Consider the following 17,053-nt stretch of genomic DNA (forward strand, 5'->3'; position numbering starts at 1 on the left):
TTATCCTCGATCGTCCCCTTCTCCTCCTGCCCCCAATCCCTCCCAGCATCAGGGTCTTTTCCAATGAGTCAACTCTTTGCATGAGGTGGCCAAAGTACTGGAGTTTCAGCTTTAGCATCATTCCTTCCAAAGAAATCCCAGGGCTGATCTCCTTCAGAATGGACTGGTTGGATCTCCTTGCAGTCCAAGGGACTCTCAAGAGTGTCCTCCAACACCACAGTTCAAAAGCATCAATTCTTCGGCGCTCAGCTTTCTTCAGAGTCCAACTCTCACATCCATACATGACCACAGGAAAAACCACAGCCTTGACTAGATGGACCTTTGCTGGCAAAGTAATGTCTCTGCTTTTCAATATGCTTTCTAGGTTAGTCATAGCCTTTCTTCCAAGGAGTAAGCATCTTTTAATTTCATGGCTGCAGTCACCATCTGTAGTGATTTTGGAGCCCCCAAAATAAAGTCTGACACTGTTTCCACTGTTTCCCCATCTATTTCCCATGAAGTGATGGGACCAGATGCCATGATCTTCGTTTTCTGACTGTTGAGCTTTAAGCCAGCTTTTTCGCTTTCCTCTTTCACTTTCATCAAGAGGCTTTTTAGTTCCTCTTCACTTTCTGCCATAAGGGTGGTGTCATCTGCATATCTGAGGTTATTGATATTTCTCCCGGCAATCTTGATTCCAGCTTGCGCTTCTTCTAGCCCAGCATTTCTCATGATGTACTCTGCATAGGAGTTAAATAAGCAGGGTGACAATATATAGCCTTGACGTACTCCTTTTCCTATTTGGAACCAGTCTGTTGTTCCATGTCCAGTTCTAACTGTTGTATCCTGACCTGCATACAGATTTCTCAAGAGGCAGGTCAAGTGGTCTGGTATTCTGATCTCTTGAAGAATTTTCCAGTTTATTGTGATCCACACAGTCAAAGGCTTTGGCATAGTCAAGAAAGCAGAAATAGATGTTTTTCTGGAACTCTCTTGCTTTTTCGATGATCCAGTGGGTGTTGGCAATTTGATCTCTGGTTCCTCTGCCTTTTCTAAAACCAGCTTGAACATCTGGGAGTTCACAGTTCATGTATTGCTGAAGACTGGCTTGGAGAATTTTGAGCATTACTTTACTAGCATGTGAGATGAGTGCAATTGTGTGGCAGTTTGAGCATTCTTTGGCATTGCCTTTCTTTGGGATTAGAATGAAAACTGACCTTTTCCAGTCCTGCGGCCACTGCTGAGTTTTCCAAATTTGCTGGCATATTACAGCATCATCTTTCAGGATTTGAAATAGCTCAACTGGAATCCCATCACCTCCACTAGCTTTGTTCATAGTGATGCTTCCTAAGGCCCACTTGACTTCACATTCCAGGATGTCTGGCTCTAGGTGAGCGATCACACCATCGTGATTATCTGGGTCATGAAGCTCTTTTTTGTACAGTTCTTGTGTATTCTTGCCACCTCTTCTTAATATCTTCTGCTTCTGTTAGGTCCATACCATTTCTGTCCTTTATCAAGCCCATCTTTGTGTGAAATATCCCCTTGGTGTTTCTAATTTTCTTGAAGAGATCTCTAGTCTTCCCCATTCTGTTGTTTTATTCTATTTCTTTGCACTGATCCCTGAGGAAGGCTTTCTTATCTCTCCTTGCTATTCTTTGGAACTCTGCATTCAGACGCTGTATCTTTCCTTTCCTCCTTTGCTTTTTGTTTCTCTTCTTTTCGCAGCTATTGGTAAGGCCTCCCCAGACAGCCATTTTGCTTTTTTGCATTTCTTTTCCATGGGGATGGTCTTGATCCCTGTCTCCTGTACAATGTCATGAACCTCATTCCATAGTTCATCAGGCACTCTATCTATCAGATCTAGGCCCTTAAATCTATTTCTCACTTCCACTGTATAATCATAAGGGATTTGATTGAGGTCATACCTGAATGGTCTAGTGGTTTTCCCTACTTTCTTCAATTTAAGTCTGAATTTGGCAATAGGGAGTTCATGATCTGAGCAACAGTCAGCTCCTGGTCTTGTTTTTGTTGACTGTATAGAGCTTCTCCATCTTTGGCTGCAAAGAATATAATCAATCTGATTTCGGTGTTGACCATCTGGTGAAGTCCATGTGTAGAGTCTTCTCCTGTGTTGTTGGAAGATGGTGTTTACTATGACCAGTGCATTTTCTTGGCAAAACTCTATTAGTTTTTGCCCTGCTTCATTCCATATTCCAAGGCCAAATTTGCCTTTTACTCCAGGTGTTTCTTAACTTCCTACTTTTGCATTCCAGTCCCCTATAATGAAAAGGACATCTTTTTGAGTGTGAGTTCTAAAAGGTCTTGTAGGTCTTCATAAAACTGTTCAACTTCAGCTTCTTCAGCATTACTGGTTGGGGCATAGACTTGGCTTACCGTGATATTTAATGGTTTGCCTTGGAAACGAACAGAGATCATTCTGTCATTTTTGAGATTGCATCCAAGTACTGCATTTCAGACTCTTTTGTTGACCATGATGGCTACTCCATTTCTTCTGAGGGATTCCTGTCCGCAGTAGTGTATATAATGGTCATCTGAGTTAAATTCACCCATTCTAGTCCATTTTAGTTCGCTGATTCCTAGAATGTCGACGTTCACTCTTGCCATCTCTTGTTTGACCACTTCCAATTTGCCTTGATTCATGGACCTGACATTCCAGGTTCCTATGCAATATTGCTCTTTACAGCATTGGACCTTGCTTCTGTCACCAGTCACATCCACAGCTGGGTATTGTTTTTGCTTTGGCTCCATCCCTTCATTCTTTCTGGAGTTATTTCTCCACTGATCTCCAGTAGCGTGTTGGGAACCTACTGACCTGGGGAGTTCCTCTTTCAGTATCCTATCAATTTGCCTTTTCATACTGTTCATGGGGTTCTCAAGGCAAGAATACTGAAGTGGAGGTGACAAATAGATTCAAGGAATTAGATCTGATAGAGTGTCTAAAGAACTATGGATGGAGGTTCATAACCTTGTACAGGAGGCAGTGACCAAAACCATCCCCAATAAAAAGAAATGCAAGATGGCCAAGTGGTTATTTGAGGAGGCTGTACAAATAGCTGAGGAAACAAGAGAATCAAAAGGCAAGGGAGAAACGGAAAGATATACCCAACTGAATGCAGAGTTCCAGAGAACAGCAAGGAGTGAGAAGAAAGCCTTCTTAAGTGAACAATGCAAAGAAACAGAGGAAGACAATAAAATGGGGAAGTCTAGAGATCTCTTCAAGAAAATTGGGGACATCAAGGGAGTATTTCAGGCAAGGATGGGCATGATAAAACACAGACGCGGTAAGGATCTAACAGAAGCAGAAGAGATTAAGAAGAGGTGGCAAGAATACACAGAAGAACTATACCAAAAAAAGGTCTTAATGACCTAAATAACCATGATGGTGTGGTCACTCATCCTAGAATGTAAAGTCAAGTGGGCCTTAGGAAGCATTACTGACCACAAAATTTCACTTCATGGCAAATATAAGGAGAAAAAGTGGAAACAGTGACAGATTTTATTTTCCTGGGCTCCAAAATCACTGTGGATAGAGACTGCAGCCATGAAATTAAAAGAAGCTTGCTCCTTGGAAAGAAAGCTATGACAAACCTAGACAGCATATTTAAAAAGCAGAGACATCACTTTGCCAACAAAAGTCCATGTAGTCGAAGCTATGGTTTTTCCAGTGGTCACGTACAGATGTGAGAGTTGGACCATTAAGAAGACTGAGAGCCAAAGAATTGGTGATTTCAAATTGTGGTGCTTGAGAAGACTCTTGAGTCCCTTGGACAGCGAGGAGTTCAAATCAGTCAATCCTAAAGGAAATCAACCCTGGATATCCATTGGAAGGGCTGATGCTGAAGCTAAGACTCCAGTACTTTGGCCATGTGATGTGTAGAGCTGACTCATTGGAAAAGACCCTGATCCTGGGAAGAATAGAGGGCAGGAGGAGAACAGGGTGACAGAGGATGAGATGGTTGGGTGGCATCAGCGACTCAATGGACACGAGTTTGGGCAAATTTCGGGATATAGTGAAGGACAGGGAAGCCTGGCGTGATGCAGTCTATGGGGTCGCAGAGGTTGGGCATGATTTAGCGACAGAACAACAACATAAAAGATATGTTGTTTATCTTTTATTCCACAAAAGAGGAATCTAAAGGTGTCAGGGCTCCAAACAGAAATGGCCTCCAGAATTTCTCATTCAAATTCCAGAGAAGAATGAAATTAATGTTGTTGTTGTTAATTATGAATTATTATTTTTACTGGAGTGAAGGGCAGGGGAGGGAAGGGTCCAAACAGAACCCAAATGTAGAACAAACTCAACCTGCTTTTAAAAATTTATCTATTTAACCAGCCTCTATAGCACTTCCTCTACTCCCGGCACTGTTCTACAAATACTGAGTCATTTAGTATTATTATCCTCATCCTATGGATAAAGAAAGTGACTTCCCTAAGGTCACACAACCAGTGAGTAGTGGAACCAGGATCCAGACTCAGAAAGTCTAGGCTCTAGAGTCTGAATTTTACCACAACATGCCAAGCGTTTCTGGACTGGTAGCCATTAGCCCCTGGATGCATGCTTATGTACTAAGCTGCTTCAGTCGTGTCTGACTCTTTGTAACCCTATGGACTGTAGCCCACCAGGCTCCTCTGTCCATGGGATTCTCAGGCAAGAACACTGGAGTGGCAACCAGTATTTCCATGCCCTTCTCTAAGGGATCTTCCCGGCTCAGGGATCGAACCAGTGTCTCTTTTGTCTCCTGCATTGGCGGGTGGGTTCTTTACCACTAGTGCCACCTGGGAAGCCTTAGCCCCTGGATTCCTGGCATATTATATTCCACTGTGAACTCCATCCTCTGTTCTAATCCTCTTTCCTTCGTGATTTCAGATGGATCAGTTTATGCAGCAACTTGAGAGCCTCGAGACACTGCTTTCAAAGGCTCAGGCTGGCGGAGGAGCAGAACCTGACGCAGAGCTGGAGGGCAGGATGCAGCAGGCTGAACAGGCCCTTCAGGACCTTCTGAGAGAAGCCCAGATTTCAGAAGGTGATGGAGGCCCGTTTCACACAGGAGAGAATTCAGGGGCTTAGAAAGCAGTCCCCTGGGTCATAGAATCTTTGGTGGTAACAGTTCAGCAGATGTCTTTGCCTCGCCCTTGTGGAGGTGGCAGAACTGTCTGTGATGTTCTCCTGAGATTTGAAATGATGGAGATAAAAGAGCATGCATTCACATACTGGGATTTTACCGTTTTGCCAAAAACCAGTCAGTCACTTTTTCAGCCCTCTATTTTTGATGACTTAACCCCTCAAGGTGCTCATCCTCCCTTTCCTTATTGGTATTCAGGTGCTATTAGATCCCTCAATCTCCAGTTGGCCAAGACCAGGAGCCAAGAGAATAGCTACCGGACCCGCCTGGATGACCTCAAGATGACTGTGGAGAGACTTCGGACCCTGGGCAGCCAGCATCAGGACCGAGTTCAGGATACTCGCAGGCTTATCACGCAGATGCGCCTGAGCCTGGAGGAGAGCGAGGCTGCCCTGCGGAACACTGTAGGTGGCGCTGGGTTAGGGGGTGAGAGTCCCTGCTGCGCTGGGGGACCCACGGCGCATCTCATGGGCTCACTTTTTCTCTCGGGTTTTCTGGTCTCTCTGGTAGTCAGTAGGACTTCTTTTCCTTGCAGCAGTCACAACTTTCTTTGGCTTCCTGCCAGTTCCTATTTTATGCTTTATAGCTTCCCAGGTGGCTCAGTAGTAAAGAATCCACCTGCCAAGCAGGAGATGTGGGTTCGATCCCTGGGTCAGGAAGATCCCCTGGAGGAGAAAATGGCAACCCACTCCCTAATTCTTGCCTGGGAAATCCTATGGACAAAGGAGTCCAGCAGGTTGCAGTCCATGGGGTCACAAAAGAGTCAGACACGGCTTAGGGACAGCCTTTCTCTTTCACCAGTTCATTCCTTGCTACCTGTCTGCTCCCTTCTTTCTTCCTATCTTCTAGCTTGTTAGCTCTTGGAGGGCAGGATTCAATTTTGTTCATCTGTACTTTCTCAGCCCATAACACCAAGTATGGCTCTGACAAATGTTTGCTGTAGGAAGGAATGAATGAACAAAATGAAGAGGGAAGGAAGGAGACCAATAAAACCATGGTGATGAAAATAGGGGAAAACTTATTACAGTATGGTTTTCCTAAGGATGTAGCTTGTGGTGTGATAGGAGGAGGAGGTTTGAATGAACACTCTTGCCTTTCCAAATAAAGGAGGAAATGGTGACAATAATGTAAGATGGGAGGCGGATAAAGAAAGTTGGAAGATAATCAGATACAATGCTGGGGAAATGAAGGATTTAAAAATAGTGTGTATTGATTTTCCTTTTGTAGAAAATTCAGAAAACAAATGTCCCTTATGATCTCATTGCTATGAAATAACTACCATTAAAACTTGGCCTATGTTCTGGACTTTAAATATATATGAAGATATAAACATGCATATATTTTAAAATCCATTTGTATATACAGACTTTTTTTGAACTTGGATTTCTATTTGATTCAGTCTCTACTTTTTTTTTTTTTTAATGTAATGACCATGGTAAACCAGGGACTCTTGATGAGTCAGGGGTTCAGACAGGACAGCTGCAGAACCTGCTTGGGCTCCATGGCTCCCAGCAGAGCCTTAATCATTTGTCCTTTTCCCACAGAACATTCCTCCCTCAGAGCACTACACGGGGCCAAATGGCTTTAAAAGTCTAGCTCAGGAGGCCACAAGACTGGCAGACAGGTGAGTAGTACTGGAGGGTACCTCTGCTTCAGATCACCTCTGGGAGGCCAGACTTGAACAACTCTGCTGAGTATTCAGGACCAAAGCTCCATACTGATTACCTCCAGGCTCCTTTGCAGCCATTCCCCTGCCCTGAAGCCATTTTTTAACCGCTTGGTTTTCAGTGTATGTAGGTGGCCACTGGGCAAGGTTATTTGGCAGGAGTTGGGGGTGGGGTGTTTCTTTTCCAGATTTCTCTATGACTCATGGTATGGCCTTGGTGTATGTCAGATGTAATTCCTTGGGCCCTGAGACATGAATCAGCCCTTGGAAAAGAGTATTTTGCAGCTTTGAGGGACTCCCAGGCTCCCACACCAAGCCTGGGAACAAGTAGCAATGAGTTGTTTGCTAGCCTGTGGGGGCCAAGAGTGCAGAGGGGGAGAACTCCCTTCTGAAAACCGGCTCTGCAGGGCCCTGGTAATCACAGGCAGCTCCTTAGTCCTTGCCTGATTGCAAATCCTACAATCAGGATTGATGTTGAAGAGGTTTGCTCCTAGCAGAGGGCTCAGCAAGGTGGCAGGCTCTGCTAATCCCGAATGGAATTCAGTCAGCAGAAGGGGGCTGGCTCATGCTCTCATAGTGTGGGCTTCTTCCCGGATTTGTTCTCATCAGTTTCTAGAACCAAGAGGACAAAAGCAACTGGGGAAATGTTATTGATGGGCTTTGTCCCCCTTAATGTTGGGCTAAGTTTAAAGATGCAGCAAAAAGTGGAGAGGGAGTTGGATCTTGGCTAAAATACAGCCTAGGGATTTCTCCTGCAGAAAAGTTTACAAATGCAGTGTTTATCACCCTGAGATTTCTCGTGCCCATCTCCGTCGCTTCCCCTGATTATGCTAGAAATGAAGTAGATCATCAAAAAAGTTTAGGACGTGAGGCTACGTCTCAGAACACCTTCTCTTCTCGATAGCACCTCTAATAGAGAAGCTCCATCTCATCTGAGTCAATTCTATTTGTTTGTTTGTTTGTTTTTTTGAGTCAAAGCAGTTCTCTTACTCCTCTCCCCTTATTTAAATAAAAGGCCTAAAGGAAGCCCTTTGCATCCTTCCATATAATTTCTTTTTAGATTCCACATATAATGGATGTCATATGATATTTCACCTTCTCAGTCTGACTTACTTCACTCAGTTTGACAATTTCTAGGTCCATCATGTTTATGCAAATGGCATTATTTCATTCTTTTTAATGGCTGAGTAATATTCCATTGTATGTAGGTATTGCATCTTCTTTATTCCTGTTGATGGGCATATAGGTTGTTTCCATGGCTTGGCTATTGTAAATGGGGCTGCAGTGAACATTGGGATGCCTGTATCCTTTCTCATCATGTTTTCCTCCAGATATATGCCCAGGAGTGGGATTGTAGGTCATATGGTAGCTCTATTTGGGAGGTAGGGGTAGTTAGAGACTTGGGGATGGACATGTACACACTGCTATATTTTAAATGGGTAGCCAGCAAGGACCTATTGTATAGCATGTGGAACTCTGTTCAATGTCATGTGGCAGCCTGGGTGGGAGGGAAGTTTAGGGGAGGATGGATACATGTATATATATGTGTGGCTGAGCCCCTTCTCTGTTCACCTGACACTATCACAATGTTGTTAATCGGCTACACCCTAATACAAAAGAAAAATGTTGTTGTATGGCAAAAAAATTTTTTTTAATAATAAAGGAAGCCCTTTGCTATAAAAACTCATTCTTTTTGATCCTTTCAGCCATGTTGAGTCAGCCAATAACATGGAGCAACTGGTCAGGGAAACTGAAGACTACTCCAAGCAAGCCCTGACCTTGGCGCGCAAGGCTGCTACTGAAGGAGGCAGCAGTGGCAGCCTCCGTGGCTCCGTGGTGCAAGAGCTTGTGGGAAAGTACGTTTCAGCAGGTCCTCGCACAGGCCAATATAATCCGCTCCCTCCCAGGGTACAATGCAAACCACGTCTGAGGAGTGCTGTGTTCCTTTAAAAGTATCAGTAGTAAGAAGGACGAGAAATGAGAGTGTTACTTTGGAGGAAAGCAGATGCCTTTAAGACTGGAAGAAAAATGTCAGTTACTCTAAGTAAAGTTTCAGTTTTGATTTAGAGATTGTATATTTGTCGATATGGTACCATCTGTGGTGTTTAAAGGAGGTGAACACACCCATCTGGCGGCATGGAGTGTATAAACATAATATATTCATGTGATTAAGAATTGGGAAACTTGGGTTGAATTTTTCTGACCCAACCTGTATAAGCTTTAATGCCTGTGTTTAAATTGTGGAAAGAGACACATATCAGACATTTATTCTTGTCTGGTTCTTCGGATAATCCTGACGACATATTTTTAACAGAATGAATTTTTGCTTTTAATAAAAAGAGCAAATTCTCAAAGTCCGCTCTCTTCACTCCCTGCAGATTGGAGAAAACCAAGTCTCTGGCCCAGCAGCTATCGAGGGAGGCCACTCAAATTGACACTGAAGCAGATACGTCATATCAGCATAGTCTCCGCCTTCTCAGTTCAGCAACTCAGCTTCAGGGAGTCAGTGATCAGTCCTTCCAGGTAAGAGCATCTAACCTGTGCAGTGATGTACAGAAGGGCCATAATGCTTTCTTCTCGGGGATTCCATTGAATTGTTCAATCATCCAGTTTTTTCCTCCATATTTACCTTTCTTGCTTTAAATTAGGAAGCGCATTTATCCTTCTCACTATCCTCCTCTTATCTTTGTTCTTAAACTCCAGTCTTGGTCCCTGATAACACCTTGGTTCATATCCTGAACCTATTTCTGTTAGTGAACACAAGTTTTCTGTCTCTTCCCTAGTTTGGGGGACTGTTGAAACCTGTGAGAAATTACTATAGAACTTTTGATATCTACCTTTGGGTCCAACCTATAGTATATCCACTATAGCCACTTGGAAGGCTTTTTTTTTTCCTCAAAGGTTTGCCTTGTTTCTGTCATCCATTCCTTTAACTATTCCAAATTTGTTGGATTAAGATTCAGCTTTCTACCCAGAGCAAAAAGCATTCACAACGATTTTCACGCATAGGAAACAATAGTAAAAAAACACAGAGCAGACATAAAATCCGTTTGCTAGTTGGGGGGCATGCTGCCTGACTGCATGAGGAATATTGCCTCATTTCTGTTGGACTTTGGGCCTGGATTGTTGTTTTCAGATAATGATGGCAGGTCCTGGGAAGACTGGTGTGGCAACTGGTGAGCAGAAAGTAAGGCTTTTTCATTTTGGGGGACTCACAGGTAGAAGCAAAGAAGATCAGACAAAAAGCTGACTCTCTCTCAAGCCTGGTGACTAAGCGAATGGATGAGTTCAAGCGTGTGCAAAGCAGTCTGGGAAACTGGGAAGAAGAAACCCAGAAGCTCTTACAGGATGGGAAGAATGAGAGACAGGTATCCTTTGTTACTCCGTTCCTTCAGCAGACCCGTATTGAATGGCTACCAGTAAGAAGAACCATCAGAAACTCTCGAAAGGTCATGGTATTGCTGCTTATTGAGACCTTAATGTGATTACCTCAGTTCCACTCACTGAGAGTGAAGTCACCCAGTCATTTCCAACTCTTTGCAACCCCATGGACTGTAGCCTACTAGGCTCTTCCATCCGTGGGATTCTCTAGGCAAGAATGCTGGAGTGGATTGCCGTTTCCTTCAGCCCTCAAATGTAGGAATAGGACTGAAGTCTCCTGGGCCCAATTTTGATCTAGCTCTGTCTATGAAGACATATGTCTGTACTTCCTAGGTATATATGACATATGTCTATGAAGTGTATGTCCATACTTCAGGAAGTATCTAGAGTTTAAAATTAGGATTTGCAAAACTGTTCTTGTCCCTGAGTAGAGCTCGAGTCTGTCCTCAATGTGGAATCCTACTGGGTCATCAGGTTATAAAATTTGTGTGGTCTCAGCTTGTGGAGGGGTTTGCTACAGCACCCCTAGACTCCAGGAATCACAGTTCTCTGTTGCAAAGAGCAGTGTGTCAGAGCGGCTATGCTGGCAGGAGGGCTCTGCCCGGGTGTGCGTTACATTTACTCTAATCTTGTTCTGCCTGCCCATTTACAGAAATCAGATCAGCTGCTTTCCCGTGCCAACCTTGCTAAAAGCAGAGCCCAAGAAGCACTAAGTATGGGCAATGCCACTTTTTATGAAGTTGAGAACATCTTAAAGAACCTCAGAGGTGAGTATTTCAGGGTTCAGATCACTTGAGTATTTTAAAGGTATAAACGTAACTTTGGTTTATTTTGAATCTTCATAAATCTCTGTAAGTGGCAGGCATGTTGAGGTATTAATAGACACTCAATAAATATCTTTGTAAAGAAGAACATTTTAAAATATTTAATATAGTAGAAACAATTGTGAAAACTGAAAATGTTAATCATATAGTTACGTCTGACTCTTTGTGACCCAATGGACTGTAGCCCGCTAGGTTCCTCTGTCCATGGGATTGTCCAGGCAAGAATACTGGAGTGGGTAGCTATTCCCTTCTCCAGAGGATTTTCCCAACCCAGGGGTCCAACCCAGGTCTCCCACATTGCAGGCAGATTCTTTAACATCTGAGCCACCAGGGAAGCCCAGATTATACTAAATGTCAAAAGGCTTGAGTTCTGATCTATGCTCAATCATGTGATTAGGCTGAGCTGGCTGTGTGACTGTAAGCAAGTCACATAACCTTTCCAGACCCTGATTTTCCCATCTCTCCCTTTCTCTTGAACTAAACTGCCTCAAAGGTCCTGCAGAGATTTGATGTCTCACTACCATATAGATAGTTTTCTTTTCTCTCCCTCTCTTTCTTTCTTCCTTTCTCTCTCTTTCTTTCTTTGGCCTGATTGTTTCCAATATAGAGTCAGTGAGGTTGCCTTGTGATAAATGATATAGAACAAGCTTTGTCATAGCATCTAGATTCCAGGAAATTTGGGTTTGCGCCTTGCAGTGCGTGCATGCTAAGTCGCTTCAGTTGTTTCCGACTCTTTGTGATCCTGTGGACTGTAGCTGGTCAATCTCCTCTGTCCATTGGGTTCTCCAGGCAAGAATGCTAGAGTGGGTTGCCGTTCCCTCCTCCAGGGGATCTTTCCGACCCAGGGATTGAAGCCGACTCCTTTCTGTCTCCTGTACTGGCAGGTGGGTTCTTTACCACTAGCACCACTTGGGAAGCCCTGCCGAGATTTGGTTAAAGTTTCAGGCTTCTTCAGGAAAGAACAACAATAAAGACGTTTTCAAGTCTTGGGATTTTCCTCTGCGCAGGAAGTACCTCTCTACCCATTCTATTCAATTGCTAACTACTGCCATTGGTAGCTTAGGGTTTAAGGCTCTGGCTTGAAACTTTGGGCTTCAAAGAGTCTACTTGCTTCTGATTCTTTTGGAGGTTCACTTTTGCAAAGATGGAGACCCAGGGCAGGCTGATTGCTGATTGTCAGTTCAATACTTTCTCTCGGACAAGAAAGAGTCACGACCACAACTTTCCACTCTCTCATCCCTTGGGTGCTATTTGGGTTTGTGCCTTGCAGTGCGTGCATGCTAAGTCGCTTCAGTTGTTTCCGACCCTGGATTTTTCTTAAAGGCCTCAGTCCCTTTCATCTTCAGTTGTAAGTTAATTTTCATCTTCATGGCAATGTTTTCTTATCTTCTTTTCAGAGTTTGATCTGCAGGTTGAAGACAGAAAAGCAGAGGCTGAAGAGGCCATGAAGAGACTCTCTTACATCAGCCAGAGGGTTGCAGATGCCAGTGACAAGACCAGGCGAGCAGAGACAGCCCTGGGGGGTGCTGCTACCGACGCCCAGAGGGCAAAGACTGCAGCCGGGGAGGCCCTGAATATCGCCGGCAAGATCGAACAGGTAAAGAGAAATCGCAGGTCAGTGGGAGCAGCTTCAAACATACAGGTCATGTTGAATGAGTGAGAGCGTTGGGCTCATTCTGACCTGTAAGACTCAGCGTCCTGTTACGGTCCATGGTGTTCCCAGATCCACTTGGCTGGCCTTTTGGTTGGTTGGTTCACAAGCCTGTCATTGACTGAGGGCTGGAGTCCCACCCTCGCCATTTTCAGCCCCCTTTTTAGACAACACCATGAGAAGAGCCACGCAAGATTGCTTTTTATTTAGACTATTCTGTTAGTTTCCTGGACCTGATATCAAAAAGCAGCACAGATTGGGTGGCTTAAAACAACAGGAATTTATTCTCTCAGAGTTCTGGAGACTAGAAGTCTGAAATCAAGGTGTCAGCAGAGCGATGCTCCCTGCAAGACTCTGGCTAGAAACCTCCCGTGCCTCTTCCTAGCTTCCGGTGGTGGCTGTCAACCCTTTGTGTTTGCAGTGGCTTCGCTCCAGTCCCTGCCTCTGTCATCACTTGGGGCCCTTCTTCCTGGATCTCTCCAGCTCTTCTTATAAGGACGCTGGTTGGATTCGGGGCCCACTCTCCTCCAGCATGACCTTATCTTAATAAATTACATCTGCAACAACCCTATTTCCGAATTAGGTCATACTCTGAGGTATTAGGGTTTAGAATTTCAACACATCTTTTTTTGGGGGGGACACAATTCAACTTGCAGCAACTATCCCAGTGTTTTAATTCAAGATTGTGAAATTCTGGAGCTCTGGGTCTAAGCTCCACTTACTCTGTGCCAGCACTGTGCTTGGTGCTGGGGATATGGAGATGGGAAAAACTCAGTCCTTCTCTTTAAGGAGCACTCAGTGTAATGGGAAAGACAGACTAGTTGGATTTACAGCCCAAATGTTAAGTGCTACAGTAGAAAGATTGCTTCTCAACTGGAAGAGAGCTTCCTAGTTCTGATTTAAGTGTGACTTTTAGAAATCATAAGCAACTCTAGAAAGCCCAGAGGGGACTTTTGGTATCTAGATTGTGTGGCCTCACTCTTGGACGACTTCCAAAAATAATCTCCAATCTTAGGTCCCTTTAGGGTAGAGACCAATTTTCTATGCCTCTCTTTATATGGCTTCTAGCACAGAGACACCTGTGACTTGATGCCTAATAGTAGCTTGTTGATAAAGATATTAAGATTCACTCATCCTAGCAAAAACAAAACTCAAAGCTGTAGCCCATTCATTCTCTGCACCCCAAACTCAAGTGTCTTGGGGAACAAAGCCATTCAAAAGATGATGGCAGTAAAGAAACACGACAAAGAAGAAGTTGAGTTTCTCACCCTCTGGGTCTTCCCAACTGGTTCCTGTTTCACTCACCGTTTGTTGAGCTTGACTCGGGAGGGAAGCAGTGTCTCGCAGCTGACCATTCTAGTCTCTGGAGACATACCCCCAAATCCATTTGTTTGAGGCAGAGCTTGGGGAAGGGCGTGTCCCCAAGTCTGACTCTCTCGTTGTTCATCTCACTTACTCCATCAGAGCCTGGCCGCAGCTGTATTTTTTCTGCGGTCGTCTTTGGGATGTTTCTATGCCTCACCCCTCTCTCCTTCCGTCCCTGGCTCCCTTTCTTCTCCCAGGAGATTGGGAGTCTGAACTTGGAGGCCAACGTGACGGCAGATGGAGCCTTGGCCATGGAGAAGGGACTGGCCACTCTCAAGAGTGAGATGAGGAAAGTGGAAGGAGAGCTGGCAAGGAAGGAGCGGGAGTTCGACGTGGATATGGACGCAGTGCAGACGGTGAGTTCCCATGGTTTTCCACAGCAGAGTGCTGTAACCTGGCCACTGTGGGAACACCCTTTCCAGATGGGCTTGTGCTTATTTTTCCCTCAGGTGATTGCAGAAGCCCAGAGAGCTGACAGCAGAGCCGAGAATGCTGGAGTTACGATCCAAGACACACTCGACACGTTGGATAGCATCCTACATCTAATAGGTATGTGGAGTGTCCCCAGTCTTCCAACCTGTGCTCCAGGCCTTCTCCCCAGAGGAGTAACTAGACTTATTCCCGATGTGTGGGAATCTCAACTTCCCTTAAGGGTGTCAGGAAATTTGCTTTGTTTGCAGGCTCAGATACCTTAGGCAGGTTGATTTTCATTTGCTGTGGTCTGTTTTACCATCTCTAGGGTGGGTCACTGGGCTTCTGCCTATTGCCCTTGGAGATGAAAGTCCGTAGGTCAAAGAACTGGGAAGGTATATTGAGGCTGAGAGGTTAATGATGTTTTGCAGATCACATAGTAAATTGTGGAGGTAGGACTCGAACTTCACAGTGTAAGAGAATACTGGATGGCTTGAAGGATTCTGACCTTGATCCCGAGAATCTAGCGGACAGTGTCAAGCAGAGGGATGGCGTCAGTGCTGTATATCTTGGAAAGATCACTGGGGCAGCTGGGTGGAGGAGAGTTTGAAGGAGGCTTAGACAAGAGGCAGGATAAGATCATTTTGGAGACAATTGTAGCAATTGAGAGGTGAGAGAGCTCTAAGACAGTAAGAGTGGTGAGGGGGAAGTCTCTCCCAGCCTGTAAGATCAAGAATCACTTGCTGAGGGACTTCCCTGGTGATCCAGTGACTAAGGCTCTGTACTCCCAATGCACGGGGCCCAGGTTCGATCCCTGCTCAGGGAACTAGATCCTGTGTGCAGCAACTAAGACCTGGCACAGTCAAATAAATACATAAATACTAAGGAAAAAGAATTACTTGCTGATTCTGCTCTTTGTCCCTCCCCAAACCACAGTTGGGACTTCCCAGGTGGTGCCCACCTGCCGATGCAGGAGACATAAGATATGGGTTCAATCCCTGGGTCAGGAGGATCCTCTGGAGGAGGGCATGGCAACCCACTCCAGTATTCTTGGCTGGAGAATCCCATGGACAGAGGAGCCTGGTGGGATACACAGTGCATAGGGTCGCAAAAAGTTGAATGCTACTGAGCATACACATGCACGCACACACACACACACCACAGTTACACTGTGCTGTGACTGGTTGTGGAAACTTGAGCTGCCAGGTAGAAGATCCAGATGAAATGTCAAAGAGAGAGGTCCATGAGACACTGTAGACATTTTAGGCTAAAATAGATTTGATGGCACCCCATGACGGCAGCTCCAGTTACCTCACAGCATCCCTCCCAGAAGAAAGTTCAGATAAATTAAAATCCTGGATTTGGGTGGACCTGATATCAAAACTTCTGTGGCCTGTTACATCAAGCTTGGACCACAGCAGATATGGAACTAGGGCCAGGGATTCCAGCCATACTCAGGAGAGCCCCTTTTAAACTTGGCTTTTCTGTGGAGTGTCATCATCACCCCAAGAGACAAGTATCATCTGCATTGTTTTCCTGATGGGTCTGCTTTCTGATCCAATGAGTCCCAGAGAGTAAAATGCCCTCTTAAGGTAAAAAAAAAATCCCCAGCTGAGAGTTTAGCAGCTTTGCTTAGTGTTCTGAAAAAGGCAATGAAACTAACAGGGCCTTTAGAGGAAATGAGAGCATGGGGAGGGAGGCTGGGTGAGAACTGTCAAGCATTTTCTGTGTGCCAGGCACTATGCCAGGTTTTTTTGTGGTGAATGGTTGTGTAAAATTTGTAAAGGTTCTATGAGGTGGGTTTTAGGGCTTACCTGGTGGCTCAGTGGTAAAGAATCTGCCTGCCAAGCAGGAGATGAGGGAAGATCACCTGGAGAAGGAAATGGCAACCCACTCCAGTATTCTTGCCTGGGAAACCCCATGGACGGAGGAGTTACATAGTCCATGGGGTTGCACAAGAGTCGGACATGACTTAGCAACTAAGCAACAACAAATGAGGCGGATTTTATTATTTTATTTCATAGAATAGTGAACAGAAGCTCAAAGAGTTTAATACTGCCCCACAGATCACGTAGTAAATGGGGGAGACAAGATTCCACCCGAGGTCTCCGTGTCTGATGCTCCTGCCATTTGCAAGAAGCTCACTCTGCCTCCCCATGGACGTTTTGTCTGCAAGCCTGCTTCACTTCTCCTGCATGTCTTAGAACCCTAAATTCTAGAATCCTCCCCTGTCCCCAGGGGAAGGACTGATCTACTGGGTCAACATTTGGGTTATTGTGCTGTTTCTACTCTGTCTGGTCTCTTGAGTCCTGGAAAAATTACAGTTTAATCTCTTTAGCTGGGATAAAACTTCTGCAGTCAAATGGATCTGACCTTGAATTGTCCACTCAAACCTATTCAGACCAAACGGGCCTTGTCAGGTGCCCTTCATGCTGACGTGTCAGATCATTTATGAGTAAAGCATACCTGAACAAATGTGACCACATTTCATATTGGAAATAAACTAATGTCTAGCCAGATTCCCACTGTTCCAGGCCAGAATGAAGTCTTCCATCATTTCATACAGCTGGAATGCATCCCTTAAATAGCAAAGCCTACCTTGGCCTCCCTAAGCCCTGAAACCCAGCCA

The 17,053-nt window shown here is 44.8% G+C and overlaps 1 protein-coding gene across 1 annotated transcript in view; it reads left to right on the top strand.

The window, feature by feature from the left end:
• LAMC2 (laminin subunit gamma 2) overlaps positions 1-17,053 on the top strand; it is a 69,921-nt gene that overhangs the window by 50,751 nt on the left and 2,117 nt on the right. The window contains exons 13-22 of the mRNA XM_013970345.2: positions 4,871-5,027; positions 5,325-5,530; positions 6,671-6,750; positions 8,499-8,648; positions 9,171-9,315; positions 10,011-10,160; positions 10,826-10,940; positions 12,395-12,594; positions 14,211-14,369; positions 14,463-14,562. Of these exons, the coding sequence (XP_013825799.2) occupies positions 4,871-5,027; positions 5,325-5,530; positions 6,671-6,750; positions 8,499-8,648; positions 9,171-9,315; positions 10,011-10,160; positions 10,826-10,940; positions 12,395-12,594; positions 14,211-14,369; positions 14,463-14,562 (1,462 nt within the window). The remainder of the gene's footprint in view (positions 1-4,870; positions 5,028-5,324; positions 5,531-6,670; positions 6,751-8,498; positions 8,649-9,170; positions 9,316-10,010; positions 10,161-10,825; positions 10,941-12,394; positions 12,595-14,210; positions 14,370-14,462; positions 14,563-17,053) is intronic.

The sequence above is a fragment of the Capra hircus genome, chromosome 16 (genome assembly GCF_001704415.2).
Source record: "Capra hircus breed San Clemente chromosome 16, ASM170441v1, whole genome shotgun sequence".
NCBI lineage: Eukaryota > Metazoa > Chordata > Mammalia > Artiodactyla > Bovidae > Capra > Capra hircus.